Source organism: Rhinatrema bivittatum, chromosome 8, assembly GCF_901001135.1.
Source record: "Rhinatrema bivittatum chromosome 8, aRhiBiv1.1, whole genome shotgun sequence".
Classification (NCBI taxonomy): Eukaryota; Metazoa; Chordata; class Amphibia; order Gymnophiona; family Rhinatrematidae; genus Rhinatrema; species Rhinatrema bivittatum.
Genome location: NC_042622.1, coordinates 6415780 through 6436146, shown reverse-complemented (window position 1 = coordinate 6436146; position 20367 = coordinate 6415780). Strand labels below are relative to the sequence as shown.

The window sequence follows — 20367 nt, the reverse complement described above, 5'->3', positions numbered from 1 at the left end:
ACAGCTCTGCCCTGCAGCGCCTCCTGCTATTCCAGTACTGAGACCCTCACGCACAGCTCTGCCCTGCAGCGCCCCCTGCTATTCCAGTACTGAGACCCTCACGCACAGCTCTGCCCTGCAGCGCCCCCTGCTATTCCAGTACTGAGACCCTCACGCACAGCTCTGCCCTGCAGCGCCTCCTGCTATTCCAGTACTGAGACCTTCACGCGCAGCTCTGCCCTGCAGCACCTCCTGCTATTCCAGTACTGAGACCCTCACGCACAGCTCTGCCCCGCAGCACCCCCTGCTATTCCAGTACTGAGACCCTCACGCACAGCTCTGCCCCGCAGCACCTCCTGCTATTCCAGTACTGAGGCCTTCACACACAGCTCTGCCCTGCAGCACCTCCTGCTATTCCAGTAGAGACCCTCACACACAGCTCTGCCCTGCAGCACCTCCTGCTATTCCAGTAGAGACCCTCATTCACATTACATAGGGACAAAGATGAAGTTGAGGGCTACGGCAGTCCTGCGTGTATGCTGCTAGCAGGTTTATTATTCACAGTAAGAACATAAGAACATGCCATACTGGGTCAGACCAAGGGTCCATCAAGCCAATCCAGGCCATAAGAACCTGGCAAGTACCCAAACACTACGTCTATTCCATGTTACAGTAGATATGGTCAGAAGTCCTGGAGGACACGCATGGTGTAACTGTCAGTAAGACGTGAGCACTAAGCCCCTTTGTGTTTCTCCACTGCTGGAAGTCTTCCCTTCTGAGCTGGGCAGGCGAGTGCAGAGCTGTCCAGCCTGGAGGATCCTTGGAAAGGTACAGCTGGAGACTTAGGCCACTGAATGCACTTCAGCTAAGTTCAAATTAAAGGCCTCCAAGCAGCGATTTCGGAAAGGTCCCCAGTGCGTGTGTGGTTGGGGGAGAGAGAGGGGGTTTCCACCTCAGAAACCCCTTCAGTTGGCCCCCCCCCCCGGGCTGAAGCGTCATGACTCAACTCTTCATAAACTTCCTGCGGACTCTCTGCTCTATGTTGTGCAGCCGGGCTCTCCGCAGCAGGCCCAGCAGCTCCTCCACCACGGGGCTGGTACCGTTGGCCTGCCTCAGCTGGAGCAGGAGGCTCTGGAGCTTCTTGCGGGCAGCTGGCTGGCTTGCAGCTTTCCTCCGGCCATTGTTCTCCAGTAGCTGCTGCAGCCGTTTCCGACGCTTGACTGGGATGTCCTGGTGAGCCACAAACTGCAGAATGGCCTCTTCACAGCCTGCATCATCTGTCAGAGGAGGACAAGACATTGTGGTCAGAGGTTTTTAAACTCTGTGGATTGTTGCAAAGCCCTTTGAAAATTGCCTCAGTAGGAAGAACTCAGTCAGATCTGCACATAATGTTGATGATGTAAAAGTAGAGGTCTTGTCGCCTCCCCTCCCAATCTTGCCTGTGCACAGGGTGCATGAGTTTCAGAATGGGAAGTAGCTTTTAAAAAATGTCCCTCCCCAATACTACCTGCCCCTGCCACTACCCAAAAGGCATGTGGTGCTGTGACCCTGAATCATCAGCGGAGGAGAAGAGGCAATGACCTACTCTCCAATGAGCTGTAGCCCAAAGCTGCAAGTCCTGCTGGCCGTGAGGGCTGAAGACGTCGACTCTAGCTGCTGTTTCAAGAGGGGGGAAGAGAAAGAGAGCCTGTGTGTGAATGCATCTGTGTGTGCATGTTTGTATGTGCGGGTAGGAGAAAGCTGTGTTTGTGCTAATCCATGGAAATTCCAGGGCATCTGGAAATCAAAAGTTCCCAGGTATGGAAAGCAGGGAATTGTTTTAAACCCTTGTGAATTTTTAAATTATTGGGTATGATTTGATGTATCTGTGTTCAGAAAATGTTTATATGAGTTTTTAATTATTGGATGTTATTGTATTTGTTAGCTGTTTTGAATTATACTCTTTGTGTGGTTTTACTACTTTTGATTAAATTTATATTTCTTGATTTTATTGTTTTATGAGGAATGGTAATGTTTAATTTTTTTTCCATTGCTGCACTGCATACAAGGTCTGGCTTCTTGCAATTTCCAGTTTGGTTCTTGTCTGCACGTTTCTATTTTATGGTCTCTTTATTCTGTATTCGATGAGGGTCTGTCTGTGTTCTGCATGTGCGACCAAGGTGATGTATTCTGCTAACATGTAGTTTCTGCATAGACATCTATAGCAGCTTGGCTTCTTTTGTTTTCCTAATAGGGAGTGTATTGGTGATTTAGGGTTGCTGCTGTTTGACTGCTGGCAGTTATGCTGTTTTGATATAGATGTTTCTAGTATGAGTGTTTTCTTGTGGCTTTTAGAGGGCCGAGCCCATGCCCATGATGCATTGCAGTAGGCCTAATACCATATGGGTTCCAAGGGTCTGTTTTGCTTTTTTGCAGTATTTTCTGGTTGATAGCACAGCATTGCATGCAAATATAAGATTTATATAGTGTAAGTGATACTTTATCTCTGAAGACTACTTTGAATATCCTTTCCTATAAAATCTATTATAAATGCATAATTTTTAATTTCATGGAGAGAGGAGGAGTAGCCTATGGTTAGAGCAGGGGGGGCTATGAACCAGGAGACCAGGGTTTGGTTCCTGCTGTCGCTCCTTGTGACCTTGGCCAAGTCACTTTACCCTCCATTGCCTCAGGTACAGATTTAGATTGTGAGCCCTCTGGGAACAGGGAAATACCTCCAGTACCTGAGTGTAAACCGGTGTGATATCTCAGATGGAAGGTCGGTATATAATAAATAAATGTGGGAGGGTGTGATGGGGATGCAAGGTTGTAAGGTTTGCCTAGGGTGCCCACCACCCATGCACTGACCTTGGCCATTGCTCTACAAACATGTGACAGATTCTCCTACCTTGCAGCGTCATGTTTTGTGTAACGGGCAAAGACGCAGCTTGTCATGTGGCCACAGGTGCCAAATTGCCTGGCTAGGGCTCATGGCCCCCGAACCAGGGACTACAGGGCTCCTGAGCTGGCAAGGAAGACTGACCCTGAGGCCGGTACAGATCTCAGCAGATTACTGTAAAACTTATAGAAAACCCATCAAGAGCAACGGAGCCTGCTCACATTGGCATCAGCCGCCAGATCTCAAGTGGCACAGTCAGCCCCAGCTATGCAATGAACTTTGTATGGATGAGTGGCGTCCTGCGACCGCAAGTCACCAGAGCAAGAAGACAATCTGCTTATTATGCAGAATGGAAGCTGTGGCCACTGGGGTCAAACATGCACTGGATTTCACGACTCATGGAACAGCACGGAGCTGTGCGACTTCCATCACTGACAGTCAGAGTCCTTACTTAGTGCACTGCACTGAGGGTGGCCGGGCACCTCCTGGGTCATCCATGAGACCTGCCTTACCCCTCCCAAACCTGTGTGCTTATAGCAGAAATTGCTCCCCTCTGCTCGTCCTGAAATTGTGCAAGGCCTTATAGCACCCTTACTACTCCCAGCTTCCCACAAGCCTCACCTTCCTGAGAGCTGCTCACATTGTACCAGCGGCAGCTGGTGCAAAGGGTGTCCTGGTACTTGTTTCCATGCACATTGACCTCCTTGCCCTGGGCTGAGCATTGCTGGTGGGGCTGGCAGGGCTCCGCGTGGGAGGGGCTGGAGGAGAAGGACCCAGGATGACACTCCTCACAGCGGGAGTCCTCGTAGGCGGTGCCTGCAGACAGAGAGAGCAGCAGTAGTTCCGGCAGATGACTGGGACCCACCCCACAGGTAAGCAGATGTGACTGGCAGACAGCATCACCAGCCCCAGCTCTGCACAGAAGGCCAATGACAGTCCAGCCTAATTCTGCTTCAACTTTCTGCTAATTTTCAAAACCTTGGACTGCTCCACTATATCAAGTGCCCTGCGCTATAGGAAGTGAAAGAGGCTTCGCTGAACCCCAGCCATATCAAGTCAGGAAGCTGTCTGGGCTGAGGTCACAGGCCTGTGGAGAAAGGAGAAGAAATGGGACCCGGCTGAAAGCAGGAACTTTAACTGTGCGCACAGAGCTGTCAGCCGAGCACGAGACAGGGCTAGAGAGCTGGGACGCGCATTCTTACCCCTTTGCACTACCCCAGACCCTGGGGGGCATGCAGAATGCCTTATGCAGAACTGAAAGTGCAGGTAGTAGCCCTCCTGACACTCGCACACCCTGTTGTGTGTGGCATTGCATTCGTGCTTCACCACCTGCCTCTCGCCACAGAAGACGTTGCAGTAGAGACATTTGGGCAGGTAGTTCCAGTACTGAGTGAAGTGCAGGCCAGGGCATGCATCGCAGACCGTCTGCTGCTCCTTGCTGCAGGGTTGCACCATGAACGTCCCTGGCGAGCACTGATTGCAGGTAAAGCTCTCGCCAGTCTGGGCGTCTCTCCACTGGAAGCTGGGGACGGAACTGCTGATTTCCAGGGTGGCCAGGAAGAGAAGCGAAGCTCGCAATGCCAGCTAAGACAAGATAGAAACAATCCTTTTATTTCATTTTTGGAAAATTTACAGCCTCTTTGTACCCCACCAGCTCCCTCCGAGTCTTACTAGCTCCACCCCGTCCCTGCTCTCCAACCCACCTCCTCAGCCACTCTCATGCTCTACCACCTCCTGCCCTCCAATCCTCTCACAAGGCCTGATCAGTTTCCAGGCCCCACTGGCCACTCTCAGGTATTACTAACGTCCCTCGCCCAGCGGTCGCGCCACGATTGTGCAAGTGGCAGAAGATGGCAAGCAAAGGGAGGGGAAACTCTTACCCTGGCCCCGTGGGCTGCATGTCCTCTGTGACAGCGACACCTCACCATTTTGTACGATTCGTGCTGGTGTCCTTCCGATACTGAGAGAATATATTCCTGCTGTCCAGGTTCTGTAAACACCGCATACAACCTCCAGTCAGCATCATCACTTATCCCAAATGTTAAAAGGAGAAGTTCTTCCAGTAACTTTTCTGTTAAACACTTCCTTGCCCTTCTTAAAATCCATTCTCCTCCATCCAAATATCAGAGCCCCTTGGTCTAATTCTCTCTTTCCATCAGAAATGCACTTTTATATCTTTGAGGTACACAAAGCTCTGTCTATTGTGCTTCCTCTGCATCCCATTTCCAAGTCTCGGATCAGATCCCACACCACCTCTGCTCCTCAGGAGATAACAACAACTCAGCTTTCATTTCCTAGATCTTACATTTAAATAAGGTTTGATTGGAGGCAGGAACAGAGAAATGAGGCAGGAGAAGAGATGAAAGTCTTGTAATGAAATTATAAGGGCAGTTAATGAAACAGACAGGCCAGGAGCAAAGCAGGAGGAGGCGATGGGCCGTCACCCTGCAGAGTCTGCATGCAGATACTCAGAGCCGGGCAGCATGAATCAGTGACCTGGAGAAAGGCAGAGTGACCCTGCTGCAAACACTCAGGCGTCTTGTAAAGATCAGATCTGGCCTGAGCCAGCAGGGAACACGCGGAGGAGGAGGAGATGGGCCGTCACCCTGCAGAGTCTGCATGCAAATACTCAGAGCCGGGCAGCATGAATCAGTGACCTGGAGAAAGGCAGAGTGACCCTGCTGCAAACACTCAGGCGTCTTGTAAAGATCAGATCTGGCCAGAGCCAGCAAGGAACACGCGTTTCCAAAAGAATAGCTTTTTATATATTAGGGACACAAAATGTATCCTCTGAAATCTGAAGAAGGCAATTTAAAAAAAAACCAAAAAAAGCTGAGTTATTGTGGCGTAGGATAAGAGACTTCTGCCTACATGGGATTAATACAGGTGGTGGACCCTCCCAGGTTAGGAAACATCTAAAGCCTGGCACACGAGGGGATCCCCCGAGCTGCAGCCTGAGTGGAGAAGTGATCCCGGTGCTGACAAGCAATGACCGTGCAGTCTGAATCAGACCAGGACAAGGATGACCTCAGGGTGATAAGGGAACCCCGTCAGGCGCAGAGGAAGTGACTGTGAGCCAGCAAGAAAGGCAACAGTTCTCTGGGTAAAGCAGATCAGGAAGAGGAAGAAGAGAGACAAGAAGGACCACCGGGCAGAAAAGACGACGATTAGCATTCAAAAATTACAAAAAACTGCTGCAGGAGGCCAGGTGGAAATATCAGGAAACATAAGCTGAGCCAGAGAAAGCAATGCCCCATGGCCAGGAGGAGGAGGAGATGGAGGAAAAACTTAAATAAATAAAGGTGGAGAGGAGAGTACAGACAAAATGAGAAAGCGGTAAGAGTGAGGAGGGAGCCAGAGGGGAAATTTGTTGTAAATACTGAGCAAGAAGGGTGAAGTGCCTAGGGCTGGATCCAGGGTCTTAAATGGTTGTGAAGTGATCAGAAAGGCTGCACCTCTCACAGCTCTGGAGGAGAGCAGAGGAAATCCCACAGCAGAAATGTGGGAAGAACCACTCCAGGAAAGGGCAGTGGGGCAGCCTGGCTTCATAATGCAAAGGTCCTGTCAGACCTCAGCTGTCTCCTGTGTATCTGTACAGCGCTGCGTGCAACCTGCAGGCAGGAGAAGTGGGAACTGCTCTCGCCCGTCAGACTTCAGTTCTCTCCTGTGTATCTGTACAGCGCTGCGTGCAACCTGCGGGCAGGAGAAGTGGGAACTGCTCTCGCCCGTCAGACTTCAGTTCTCTCCTGTGTATCTGTACAGCGCTGCGTGCAACCTGCGGGCAGGAGAAGTGGGAACTGCTCTCGCCCGTCAGACTTCAGTTCTCTCCTGTGTATCTGTACAGCGCTGCGTGCAACCTGCGGGCAGGAGAAGCGAGAACTGCTCTCGCCCGTCAGACTTCAGTTCTCTCCTGTGTATCTGTACAGCGCTGCGTGCAACCTGCAGGCAGGAGAAGTGGGAACTGCTCTCGCCCGTCAGACTTCATGAGGCTCTTGGGGAATGGGAAAGGAAGTTCCTAGCTCAGGTGTTATGTATCCAGGCTAAGGAGAAGCCTATTTCTGCTTGCTGTAGGGCTTTGTGCCAAAATCTTAAATCCAGCCCAGAGCTGCATAGGGAACAAGATTCAGTGAGAGGTGGTGAATGGACTTCATTCTGGTGAAGGAAATGTGAACAGGGGGTTCCTCTGGGCTCAATGCTAGCAGGGTTTCTTTATTGTGACATTTTGAGGAGGAACATGAAGGGAAAAATAAACACGTTTGCAGAAGACACTAAAATTTATAACAGGGCAGATATAGCAGGCAGGGTGTGTAAAGGCTGAAAGGGGAAGGAGTCATAGGATACTCAGAGAGGCTCCACCGATCCTTAAACAAATATCCTTTTTAAACAGATACCAGGCTGATTTTAAACCCTACAGTATGTCCCAAAAGCCAAGCAAAAGATTAGATATTGCTAAGTGGGTGGCCTGCACCGTAACTCATCCAATCCAGCCGAGGCCTCTGCAGCTCTGCCCAGCTTTGGGTGGTCTCAGCTTTACACTTCTGGGGGATGTGGCTAAATCTCTGGCTGTTTCTGCTGAAACAAGGATTGGCAAACGAGCTGCGATACCTCGTGATGGTTACTTTAATATACTTACACTCACCTTTCTAATGAAAGCTGAGGGAAGGCCGTGGTGCCTGCAGCAGGAACCAGAATACGTCGCGTCTCCTCTGTACGTTCCTTAGTTGATCAATGCATTGCGTTTAATTTGTGTGTTTGAGTTTTTAAAGGCAGGGGACTTGATACACCTGAAAGGGTTTGGAAGATCTGCTTCAATGCAACAAAGTAAAATCCCTGCATCGGAGGTGGAAAAGGCCTTGGAGGGAGCAGACGTGGCAGCGGAGGTGATGTGAAGGTGATGGGGAGGAGATGTGAGGTGGAGGAGATGAGGAGGAGATGAGTAGGTGATGAGAAGGTGATGAGAAGGTGATGAGGAGGAGATGTGAAGGTGAAGGGGAGGCAGAGCGGCCGCCTCGTTCGCAGGCAGAGATCCCAGCAGCTCAGCTCACTTCCACTTCCGACAGGTTGGCAACTGAACTGCTGGGCAGTCTTTGGAGCTGGCGCTGGCCTCGTAGAGGGCCCCCTGCTTTCTGATCTGCTGGGGAGGGCAGGACGTGCTCTTACGAGGGACTTGATTTATTTATTTAAGAGGTTTTATATACCGATGCTCATGAAAAATCATATTGCGTCGGTTTACATATAACTTTAGTTGGAATTACAATAAACAGGGGATTTTAACCTGGAGAAACAACTCTGGGGAGAGTCACAAACAAGGATCGAGGTGGAGAAAGAGTAATAGCGTTAATAACATTAACATTAAGGTAACAACAACAAAAACTGTGTTGAATAATGCGGTGAGGTGTAAAGAGTCTTATGGCGTGCTTCAGTTCTTCAGGGAAACGCTTGGCTGAAGAGCCAGGTCCTAAGCTTTGTTTTGAACGTCTTCTGGCAGGTTTCTAGGCGCAGGTCCGGTGGTAGAGAAGTCCATTGTGTGGGCCCTGCTGTGGAGGGCGCGCGTTTTCTGAGGCAGGAGCATGGAGTGTGCCTTTGTGTGCTGATCTTATAGGTCCTAACTTAGTAAATAATGAAAACCCGTGGATGCAGCTGAAAAGCAGAATCAAATCACAATATAAATATTCAGCTGGAAAAGGAACTCTTGTAAAGTACGTTTAGCAACCTTCATAAATAGCCTCAGTACATTTGTGGCTTATTTAGTGAAGCCTATGATATTCTGGGCTGGTATAATCATGGGTTGCATGAACACTTTTATGCACCAACCGGCGCTAAAGATATGGCACAATCACTGTGTAATTGAAATCGCTAGTGTGTGCACTTATCTTTTCTTAATTGAACGCAGGAAAAGATGGCAGATAATCCTGAAGAATTTCAGAATGATCAAGATAGAATACGCGGAGTAAGTTCACATTTCCAAACCGAAAGCCATTGTATACGTTAGCTTAGCAGCAGGCCGAGGACTCTCATGATTCTGTCTCTTACGCAGAAGCACATAGAAGGCTCGGTCCCTCCTGAAGGTCCCCGATGAAGGAGCATCAGACTCCGAAACACCAAGGTGTCAGAGGCAACACTTCAGGATTATCTGCCATCTTTTCCTGCGTTCAATTAAGAAAAGATAAGTGCACACACTAGCGATTTCAATTACACAGCGATTGTGCCATATCTTTAGCGCCGGTTGGTGCATAAAAGTGTTCATGCAACCCATGATTATACCAGCCCAGAATATCATAGGCTTCACTAAATAAGCCACAAATGTACTGAGGCTATTTATGAAGGTTGCTAAACGTACTTTACAAGAGCTCCTTTTCCAGCTGAATATTTATATTGTGATCTTATAGGTCTGGCAGACGTGTGTAGTCGAAGCGGGAAGATTAGATCCAGTGGGGTCTGCATGTGGATAGATTTGTGGATCAGCATTAGAGCTTTGTGAATGATTCTGAATTTGATGGGGAGCCAGTCTAAGCTCTTTAGAACCGGAGAAATATGTTCATTTCTTTTGGTATTCGTCAGAATCCGTGCGGTAGAGTTCTCTACCATCTGTAAGGGTTTTGTGGTGGAAGCAGGAAGGCCGAGTAGGAGAGAATTGCAGTAGTCCATTTTAGAGAATATGATGGCTTGAAGGACCGAGCGGAAGCCATGGGTGTGCAGGAGGGGTTTAAGCTTTTTTAGAATTTGCAGTTTGTAGAAACCTTCCTTTGTTGTATTGTTGTCGAGCGTGATTCCGAGGTCCCTCACATGTGTGATGGAAGTCAAGTTAGGAGCCAGTAGGTTGCTGAGGGAGGAAAGCTGACTGAAGAGCCGGATGAAGACCTGCCTAGTAAGTTGAGAGAGAGTCTGGTGGTGGGTGAGCCGCTTATTAGACATCACTTTCTAAGCTGCCTAATCCATCAAAGAGAGCATAGGGGGAACCCCCAGCCTCACCCGAGTACGGAGTTCAGCCAAACCTTCATCAGGCCGTAGAGGATGAATGTTTCAGAGCAGGATACTCATGGTACAGGGCCTGTAACACCAATCCTATGCAGAAGAGGCTACCAGAAGTAGTGGCTAAGGAGAGCTGAAGGTAAAGCTAGAGACGAGAGACTGATAACTGCAGCAGAGGACCGTGCACTACAGGCAGCGTAGGGAGGAGCGCAGCACAGATAAATGCAGACTCGGTGGGACAGAAGGAGAGGTGAAGGTAAAGCTAGAGACGAGAGAGACTGATAACTGCAGCAGAGGACCGTGCACTACAGGCAGCGTAGGGAAGAGCGCAGCACAGATAAATGCAGACTCGGTGGGACAGGAGAGGTGAAGGTAAAGCTAGAGACGAGAGAGGCTGATAACTGCAGCACAGGACCGTGCACTACAGGCAGCGTAGGGAAGAGCGCAGCACAGATAAATGCAGACGCGGTGGGACAGGAGAGGTGAAGGTAAAGCTAGAGACGAGAGACTGATAAGTGCAGCACAGGACCGTGCACTACAGACAGCGTAGGGAGGACCGCAGCACAGATAAATGCAGACTCGGTGAGACAGGGGAGGTGAAGGTAAAGCTAGAGACGAGAGAGACTGATAAGTGCAGCACAGGACCGTGCACTACAGCCAGAGTAGGGAAGAGCGCAGCACAGAAATGCAGACTCGGTGGGACAGGAGAGGTGAAGGTAAAGCTAGAGACGAGAGAGACTGATAAGTGCAGCACAGGACCGTGCACTACAGCCAGAGTAGGGAAGAGCGCAGCACAGATAAATGCAGACTCGGTGGGACAGAACTGGAGTCATGAGCTGATGATAGGGTGGCAGAGCTCATCCCCCGGACACTGTGTAAACACTAAATATGGCTGCAGCAGGAAAGCACTGGGATCCTGACCCCGAGGGAACGGCGCAGAATGAAGAAGTTGTGATCACCTGGGTCGTTCCCATTCCCACTGATGATGCAAGAAAACCGGACACCGTGGTAAAGGAGAAAAGAAAGAATGGTCAGTACCAAGCAACGGAGAGAGAAGAGCCTGAAATATCAAAAGATGCAGTCAGAGAGCAGGAAAGATGCCACCAGCCTGACTGCAAGGCTGAACTCCAGGAGGCGCTCCTGGCACAATGCGAGCTCTACAGTCTACTGAAAGGCTTGAAATGTGTCCAACCTTCCCTGGCTTATGAGTGAGATTCATTGTACAAAACAAACTCACCAGGACACCCTCCCCGGAGGGGCTGCAGGAAAGAGAGCGCACAGTACAGGAATCCCCGCAGGAAAGAGAGAGCGCACAGTACAGGAATCCCCAGAGGGGCTGCAGGAAAGAGAGAGCGCACAGTACAGGAATCCCCGGAGGGGCTGCAGGAAAGAGAGAGCGCACAGTACAGGAATCCCCGGAGGGGCTGCAGGAAAGAGAGAGCGCACAGTACAGGAATCCCCGGAGGGGCTGCAGGAAAGAGAGAGCGCACAGTACAGGAATCCCCGGAGGGGCTGCAGGAAAGAGAGCGCACAGTACAGGAATCCCCGGAGGGGCTGCAGGAAAGAGAGAGCGCACAGTACAGGAATAATCAGTCTTGGCTTTCCTAGAATGCGAGATGGTAATAGTTCTGTTTTATTTCAGGGGCAAGGAATAATTCTTTGATGGCTGCTGGGTGCTAGAATCCATAGCAGCGGAGGTGTGTGGCTCCCATACAGAGGATGCCCTCAGGGTGCTAGAGGTGTGGGAGAGGCTGAGATATGGGGGATGGGTGCTAGAGGTGTGGGAGAGGCTGAGATATGGGGGATGGGTGCTAGAGGTGTGGGAGAGGCTGAGATATGGGGGATGGGTGCTAGAGGTGTGGGAGAGGCTGAGATATGGGGGATGGGTGCTAGAGGTGTGGGGGAGAGGTCAGATAGAAGAGGCTGGGAGTAAGGTGTGCAGGAACAGATAGAGAGAGGCTGTGATGTAGAGGTGTAGGGGGCTCAGATTCAGGGGGGGTGGCTCCTAGACATGTCTGAGGGATCAGATATGGGAGGACTGGCTGCTAGAAGTGTGGGGGATACAGATACAGACCTAGCTGGGTGCTAGAGGCGTGGAAGGCTCTGATAGAGGGGGCTGGGTGCTACAGGTGTGGGGGGTTCAGATACAGTGAGGGGATCAGTTCTAGCAGATTGCAGGGCTCAGATGCAGGGAGGGGGATGGGTGAGCTGGGTGCCAGAGTTGGGGGGATACAGGGGGCTGGAGGACTCAGATACAGAGGGGGAGCTGGGTGCCAGAGTTGGGGGGATACAGGGGGCTGGAGGGCTCAGATACAGAGGGATGAGCTGGGTGCCAGAGTTGGGGGGATACAGGGGGCTGGAGGACTCAGATACAGAGGGGGGGCTGGGTGCCAGTGTTGGGGGGATACAGGGGGATGGAGGACTCAGATACAGAGGGGGAGCTGGGTGCCAGTGTTGGGGGGATACAGGGGGCTGGAGGACTCAGATACAGAGGGGGAGCTGGGTGCCAGTGTTGGGGGGATACAGGGGGCTGGAGGACTCGGATACAGAGGGGGAGCTGGGTGCCAGTGTTGGGGGGATACAGGGGGCTGGAGGACTCGGATACAGAGGGGGAGCTGGGTGCCAGAGTTGGGGGGATACAGGGGGCTGGAGGACTCGGATACAGAGGGATGAGCTGGGTGCCAGAGTTGGGGGGATACAGGGGGCTGGAGGACTCAGATACAGAGGGATGAGCTGGGTGCCAGAGTTGGGGGGATACAGGGGGCTGGAGGACTCTGATACAGAGGGATGAGCTGGGTGCCAGAGTTGGGGGGATACAGGGGGCTGGAGGACTCGGATACAGAGGGTGAGCTGGGTGCCAGAGTTGGGGGGATACAGGGGGCTGGAGGACTCGGATACAGAGGGGGAGCTGGGTGCCAGAGTTGGGGGGATACAGGGGGCTGGAGGACTCGGATACAGAGGGATGAGGTGGGTGCCAGTGTTGGGGGGATACAGGGGGCTGGAGGACTCAGATACAGAGGGGGAGCTGGGTGCCAGAGTTGGGGGGATACAGGGGGCTGGAGGACTCGGATACAGAGGGATGAGGTGGGTGCCAGAGTTGGGGGGGATACAGGGGGCTGGAGGACTCGGATACAGAGGGATGAGGTGGGTGCCAGAGTTGGGGGGATACAGGGGGCTGGAGGACTCGGATACAGAGGGGGAGCTGGGTGCCAGAGTTGGGGGGGATACAGGGGGCTGGAGGACTCGGATACAGAGGGATGAGGTGGGTGGGTGGCGTTAGTACTGGGAGGGCTGAGAGCCGCTTACCTGCGCCGTGTATCCGTTCTCCGGGGCGGGCACCTCGATAGAGCGCTGGCAGCGATCTCTCCTGCTCCCAGCCGGCAGCAGCAGCAGCTTATAGCGAGGCCGAGCCCCGCCCCCAGCCCCTCCCCCCGCAGTAGCGACTCCTCCCTGTGTAAGCGGTGCGGAGCTGCTGGGAAGCTCCGTGCGTTACAGGAAGCGGCGGCGGCGGCGGCCAGGAAGGAAGGAGCGAGTGCCGGGGGCTCGGCCTCGGTGCGGGGCTTTCCTGCCAGGACGTGGGATCCCGGTCTGAAGTCCTATAAAAGAGATGGGAAGGCGCGCGCTCCCACGTGGCCGAGGCTCCCTCTCATCTTTTTAAACTTCTCGCTCCTCGCAGACTGCGGATCCTCATTTCTTACAGGGACATGGACAGGAGACTAAAAACCGTGCCCTGAGGACGTTACGTTATTTAGCTCACATCTCTTATTTTGCAAAGCTTTTCACTGATTTTATGTATTTATATTGTTTAGATTGAGTTAAAATGGTGTCCTTTTAAATTTTGTTATTACTTACTGCATTTCTATTAATAATGTATCATCTGCTAGGCAGAACTGATTTTAATAAATAGTAAAGAAATCAGGGAAGCCCAGGCCTCATCTTGAACTGGATGATAACGTTTTTGTAGTGCGATCCTGGATTTTTTTTTTTTATCTTTTATTCCATGTCTGTAGGATCTTTCCTGTGAATCAGTAACGGGAGTAGTTGAAGTTGGGTGCTGCACCCTCCCAGTCAAAGGCTGGGTTAGACGCCTCCATCTGGCATTTAGTGCAAGAAGGTCATTCAGACTGTACGTTTGACTTAAGCCTCTGAACCCTACCACCGCCGCCTTATCCTGCTTCAAATCTAATGCTTCTCTTTATCTAAGTTTGTATGGAGGCCTGAAAAAGCTTCCATTTAATTCAATAATTTCTAAGACCAAAGGCAGAGAAGGCGACAGATCTGAAAGTATCAAAAGCCATGTCCTCTGCTCAAAGGTTTAATTGAATTAATTCCTGTGCAATCCTCACTGCTCCAGCTCTGGCGGTCTAACAGCTCCAGACTAAGATAAAGAGAAGGGACAACCTTGCCTTGTAGCTCATTCTAGCTGAAATTCAGCTGACATTTCTCCCCCTAAGAACATTTCTGGCATAGGATAGTGTATAACATTTTATCCTAACACCAAATTTTATGATCAATACTTGAATACCACCTCTTTACTATAGCATTAAAGCATTTTTAAGATACAGCCAGGACACTTAAATCCTTTTCAGCATCTTAGCTTACTACAGCAGCTTGATTACTTAAAGTTCCACCTCATTTCCTTATGTTCATGGTAGACGGTCTGCCCAAATGCATCCTACACAAGGAAGGGCATAATCACCCTTAATCTATTAGGTAAAATTTTAGCATATATTTTTCTGTTAACATTTAAAAGCAAGATAGGCCTGTATGATTTGGAATTTTCTGCATCTTTCCCTGCTTTGGGGATTAGTGTAATATATGATTTGTAAAGATGGATTTGGTATCATCTTTGGGGGACATATGATATAATCTATATAACACAAAATTCACATACTTTGATGTGGATTTATAGAATTCTGATGTGAAACCATCTGGACCCGGTACTTTAGAGCTCTTAAGGCTCCTGACTGTGGTGCTGATCACCTCTATCTTAATTTCAGACTTAAATTTATCCAAAGGAAAATTGGTTCTTATCCGCTAATTTTCATTCCTGTAGTACCATGCATCAGTCCATACGCCTCGGCTCATATATCCCTGACCCTGCTACATAAAGCCTAGTGCCACCTGCATTTAGAACTGTATCCAAGCAAAAAAATTGCAACTTTCAATCCAATGAATCAATAGAAAAAAAGTAAAACCTGAAACTTCTTGTCAACGTGAAAAACTATAAACAGGCTGCTATGAATCTGTACGCATAACGCAAAACTACAGCTGAGCGAGCGATTCTCCACCTCCAGGAAAAACGGACGGGTTCTGGACTGATCCATGCTACTACAGGAATGAAAATTAGCAGGTAAGAACCAATTTTCCTTTCCCTGTACGTACCCGGATCAGTCTAGACAGTGGGATGTACCAAAGCTCCCTAAATGGGGTGGGATCTGGAGCGTCCTGCAAGGCCGGTCCACTCTGTCGTTCCTATTATAGGAGGTCGCTTGACGCAGTTTTACGACGAGTGGGCCGTTTCTTATTATACTGAGAACCCACTGCTCCTGTGTCATGTTGGCCCACTTTGTCGACGACGTAGCAGGGTCAGGCAAGTTTTTTTCTCTGTCTCCACCTGCTGGCAGGGGTGCATGAGCCCAGGCGTCTGGACTGATCCGGGTATGTACAGGGAAAGAGAAAATACTGAGGAACTGCAGGTGGCACTAGGCTTTAGGTAGCAGGGTCAGGCAAGTTTTTTTTCTCTGTCTCCACCTGCTGGCAGGGGTGCATGAGCCCAGGCGTCTGGACTGATCCGGGTATGCACAGGGAAAGAGAAAATACTGAGGAACTGCAGGTGGCACTAGGCTTTAGATAGCAGGGTCAGGCAAGCTTTTTCTCTGTCTCCACCTGCTGGCAGGGATGCATGAGCCCAGGTGTCTGGACTGATCCAGGTATGTACAGGGAAAGCGAAAATACTGAGGAACTGCAGGTGGCACTGGCTTTAGGAAGCAGGGTCAGGCAAGTTTTTTTCTCTGTCTCCACCTGCTGGCAGGGATGCATGAGCCCAGGTGTCTGGACTGATCCAGGTATGTACAGGGAAAGCGAAAATACTGAGGAACTGCAGGTGGCACTGGCTTTAGGAAGCAGGGTCAGGCAAGTTTTTTTCTCTGTCTCCACCTGCTGGCAGGGATGCATGAGCCCAGGCGTCTGGACTGATCCAGGTACGTACAGGGAGAGTCTCTTACGGAAGGACACGCCCCTCAGAGAAGCTATCCTAATTAGCTAAATTCTCCTCCGTATAATATTACTTTTTGAAAAACTGGCTGAAAATTCTATTTATAATGGAGGTATTTGCACATCTAATATCTTCCTCATCTTTTATCAGTGGAATAAATTTATTACCTTGCTGTGAGTATACTATCCTATCTGATCGATTCCCGTATCTATAAAATTTATATAGAAAATAAGATGTCTGTGCCTTCTGCTGCAATACATTGAGTGCAGTTGCGCAGTTCTAAATGTTTCCTGCATCTGTAACGTTTGTCAGTCGTGGGGTGGTCCCACGACCAGCGGCACTCACCCAGGAGCAGTCTTGTGGCCTCCACAGCATGCCGATCCAGCTCTTTGTGGCACACGCCACCACCAACCCCCTTAGGTGTATGCATGCGCCCCCTCATGCCTTATCTGGGCCCTGCGGTGGAAGCTCACTCTCAGCACCTCCTGATGACGTCAGGCCTGCCAGGTTATTTAAGCATAGTCTCCGCAGCAACAGGTCCTCCTGCTTCCAGCCATGAGTGCTGCTCACATGTTCCTGAGCCTGCCTTGATCCTGTGTTCCTGTGCCTTATCCAATCCGCCCTGCCTCATTCTGCCTTGCATCAGCCCGGTGCCTCGCCTGCCTGCCTGCCATTAACCTCTGCTATGGACCTGGACTACTCTCTTGCTTGCTGCTGACCTCTGCTTCGGACCTCAATTGCACCTGGCCCTGCTCTGAGCCTTGGCCTGACTTGACCACTGCCTGCCCTGATCCTTGACCTGACTGCTGCCTGCCCTGACTTTGGCCTGGCCCGGACTCTCTCATCCTGACTCTGTCCTAAGTCCTGCCATTCCCTGGAACCCATGGGCTCAAGCTGCAGGGAACAGGGATGGTATAGGTGAAAGTCCAGCCTTGTCGCAGCGTCAGCTGTCAGTATGGGCCTAGCAGGTTCACTTTCTAGGCTGCGTCCATCACAGCACAACACAAGGACCCACTAACATTACAGTATCTTAGTGGATGTTTGTCTCACTAATTTCCTTTTCTCCCTGTTTAACCTTTTACCTAAATTAGGGTTTTGCTGTTGGCCATCTTCCAGTGTGCACTAGTACATGCAATTATTTCATTTCGAAGGCCAGCTTTTAAAATTTCCCAGTACATGACAGGGTTATTTTCATATTTCTGATTAAATGTTACGTAATTTTTCCATCTCCTTTAAAACAATATCAGAAACAAGATAAGAGAGAAAATGCCATTTCCTAAATGTGTTCTTATGCTCACTTAAATCTTAATCCAACCACACAAGAACATGGTCAGAAATTACCAAGGGGTCAAATATTAGCTTTTGCAAATAGCGAATCTGAATAAAAATCTTATCTTATTGGGACATTGAACCATGTGCAAAAGATGCAATGTAATCTCGTCCTGCTGGATGATACGTACATCACGTATTAGTGAGAGAAAGCTTTGCACAGATATGGAATCCCCTTAGGTTGATCTGGCCTTCCCCTGGTGGTCTTTCCAGATCTATTCATAGCAGGATCTGAAACACAGTTTAATTTCCCCACCAATATCAGAGGTACACGTGAAAGATTATTTACAACAAACAAACCACGATTACAGAGGAACCAGACGTTCCCCCTCACTTCATATAAATGTTATCTAGAAATCTATGGGAAATCGTATCAGAACATAATGTGCTCTTACAGTCATCTGCCTCTTGCCCATAGGGCTAAAACCAGTTTTGTGTATGTGGTACTCACAGTCACCTCATTTACTCTTTCCCAATATTTTTTCTTTTTTTAAAAGACTGCAATCATGCATATTGTCACCAACGTTAAAACCCTTTTTCCTTACTGCTTAACTTCAGTCACTTCTAACCACTTTTTCAAAATAATTTTTATTAATAGGAAGACGTTACACTTAATAACACTGAGTACAAGACCACTTATCCTAATTCTTGCCCAACACCGTAGTGCTCCAAACTTTAGTGTTCTGTTTTTCAATGCTGCTTTCCACCACGCTTCACTCGCTGTTCCCGCCGCGCTTCACCCGCACTCAATCTTCTTTTTCAATACTGCTTTCCACCACGCTTCACTCGCTGTTCCTGCCGCGCTTCACTCGCGCTCAATCTTCTTTTTCAATGCTGCTTTCCACCACGCTTCACTTCACGATTCACTCTCTGTTCCCGCCGCGCTTCACTCGCGCTCAATCTTCTTTTTCAATACTGCTTTCCACCACACTTCAAGATTCACTCGCTGTTCCCACCGCGCTTTACCTGCGCTCAATCTTCTTTTTCTTTTTTTATTTGTAATTTAAGCATATAAACATGTAGCAAGTATGTGCATCTCAAAACATACATGTATGGCAAATGTAACAGAATTGTGGCATAAAGAATAATAATAATAAATATGAAATTTTGAAGATAGTCTCGTATTGAATGCTTGAGGTTTGTGATTACCTACCCCCCTCTCCCCTTCCCTCACCACCCCCCTTCCTATCACTGTTATCACAAGACAGACACGTAGCATACAAAGTACCAGGAAGCAATGACATGTTACTGTAATACATCGGTACCCCAAGTATATCATACAGATTAAAGGAGGTGCTAGAAGTACAAAGTCCTTGAGATAGGTGAGACACGCTCAGTAGAACGCTCCATAATGTGAATAGTCAGGACATATATATATATACTCTAGCATAGCATAATGCAACCCCTCCTCCTCAGTCTACCCCTCCTGTTGCCGCTTCCAACATTCAAAATAAATCCACTGGGACAGGGGCCTCTTCAAAGTCTTCTGTTTGATAGCTGTCAGCTGGGTAAGATACCACACTTTAGTCAGACGCTGAAGTACCCGTCACACGACGGTATCTCCTTCTGACGCCATAGCGTAGCCAGCTCCGCCCTGCCAGCCTGAGTGATCTGCTGTATTAGGTAGGTGTCCCCATCACCATACTCAGGAGGAAAAATGTTCAGAAGAAATATTTTTGGTTGTACAGGAACTAATACATTCATGATCTCAAATATAAGCCCACTTATCATGTTCCAGTATCCCTGTATTGGGCCACACTCCCACCAAATATGAATAAAAGTGCCCTGTTTCCCACACTCTCTCCAACATTGGTCTGAGACTGATGGATAGAATTTATGTAATCTCATCGGGGTCAAGTACCATCGATATAACATTTTATAATTTTGCTCTATTATAGAAGCTGACACTGACCCCTTCTTAGCAGCCCTATAACAATCTGACCATTCAGTCGTCAACAATTTTCCTCCCAAGCCCTTTTCCCAGTTAACAATATGTGCTGGGGGCACTGCCAAATCTTTATTGAGTAGAGTATATAGCCTGGATAAAGCCTTCTTAAGTTTATTGGCATTATCACAATAACCTTCAAAAAGTGATTTACCTTTGCGTAAATCGGTCATAACTGAGCGTTGTGACATATAGTGCCTAAGTTGAAGGTAAAAGTATTGGTCTGCTCTCGATAAAGGGAAGTCGGTAGAGAGCTCAGAAAATTCCTTGATCGTCCCCCTGTTCCAGAGATTCACACCCAAAGGACCTCCACCTAGAGGCAGCAACCTTAGAAACTCCCGGGGGAAAAGCTTTATTATAGAAAATAGGGGTTTTAAAAAATATCGTTCGGTCCCCCACCAGCTCTTTTCGCCACGCCTCCCAGATGGATAAAGTGTGTATAATAGACGGGGAGATCTCCTTCTGTGGAAGCCAGACCAACATTTTTGGAGGTAGGTCTCCCAAGAGAGCTCCCTCAAGCGACACCCATCGTTTCTGACTTCCCTCCACATGCCAGTCGATAACATATCTGAGCTGAGCTGCAGCATAGTAATACTGTAAACAAGGTACACCCAATCCACCTCTATCCTTGTGTAATTGCAAAACCTTTCCGCTAACCCTGGGCGGTCGCCTTCTCCACAAGAAACGATATAGATGCCTCTGCCATAGACGCAGGTCTGAGGATGGGACAGGAATCGGCAGAGCTTGGAATAAATATAAAAGCCGAGGGAGAACATTCATCTTGATTGTAGATATCCTCCCCCACCAGGACAACTCCAGTCTTTCCCATTTTTGCAGATCATCCTTGATTGTGTTCCAAATGGGTTCATAATTCAAGGGATATAAGTCCCCTTGCTCCGCCCCTATTCTGACTCCCAAATATTTTAAGGATTTTTTAACCAATTTAAAAGGGAACTTTTGTTGTATCTCTCGCATCTCTGCAGAATTAAGAGTTATATTAAGTATCTTGGATTTGTCCATATTCAATTTATAGCCAGAGACCCCACT

The 20367-nt window shown here is 49.2% G+C and overlaps 1 protein-coding gene across 1 annotated transcript; it reads right to left on the bottom strand.

Annotated features, from left to right (window-relative positions):
* Positions 1 to 328: 328 nt before the first annotated feature.
* On the bottom strand, positions 329 to 13244 carry TNFRSF6B (TNF receptor superfamily member 6b). Its single transcript, XM_029613731.1, has 5 exons — positions 13136 to 13244; positions 4738 to 4847; positions 4060 to 4441; positions 3479 to 3673; positions 329 to 1256 (listed from the first exon to the last, which is right to left on the bottom strand). The coding sequence occupies exons 2-5, from the start codon at positions 4783 to 4785 to the stop codon at positions 982 to 984; spliced, it is 900 nt and encodes a 299-aa protein (XP_029469591.1). The 5' UTR covers positions 4786 to 4847; positions 13136 to 13244; the 3' UTR covers positions 329 to 981.
* Positions 13245 to 20367: the final 7123 nt, after the last annotated feature.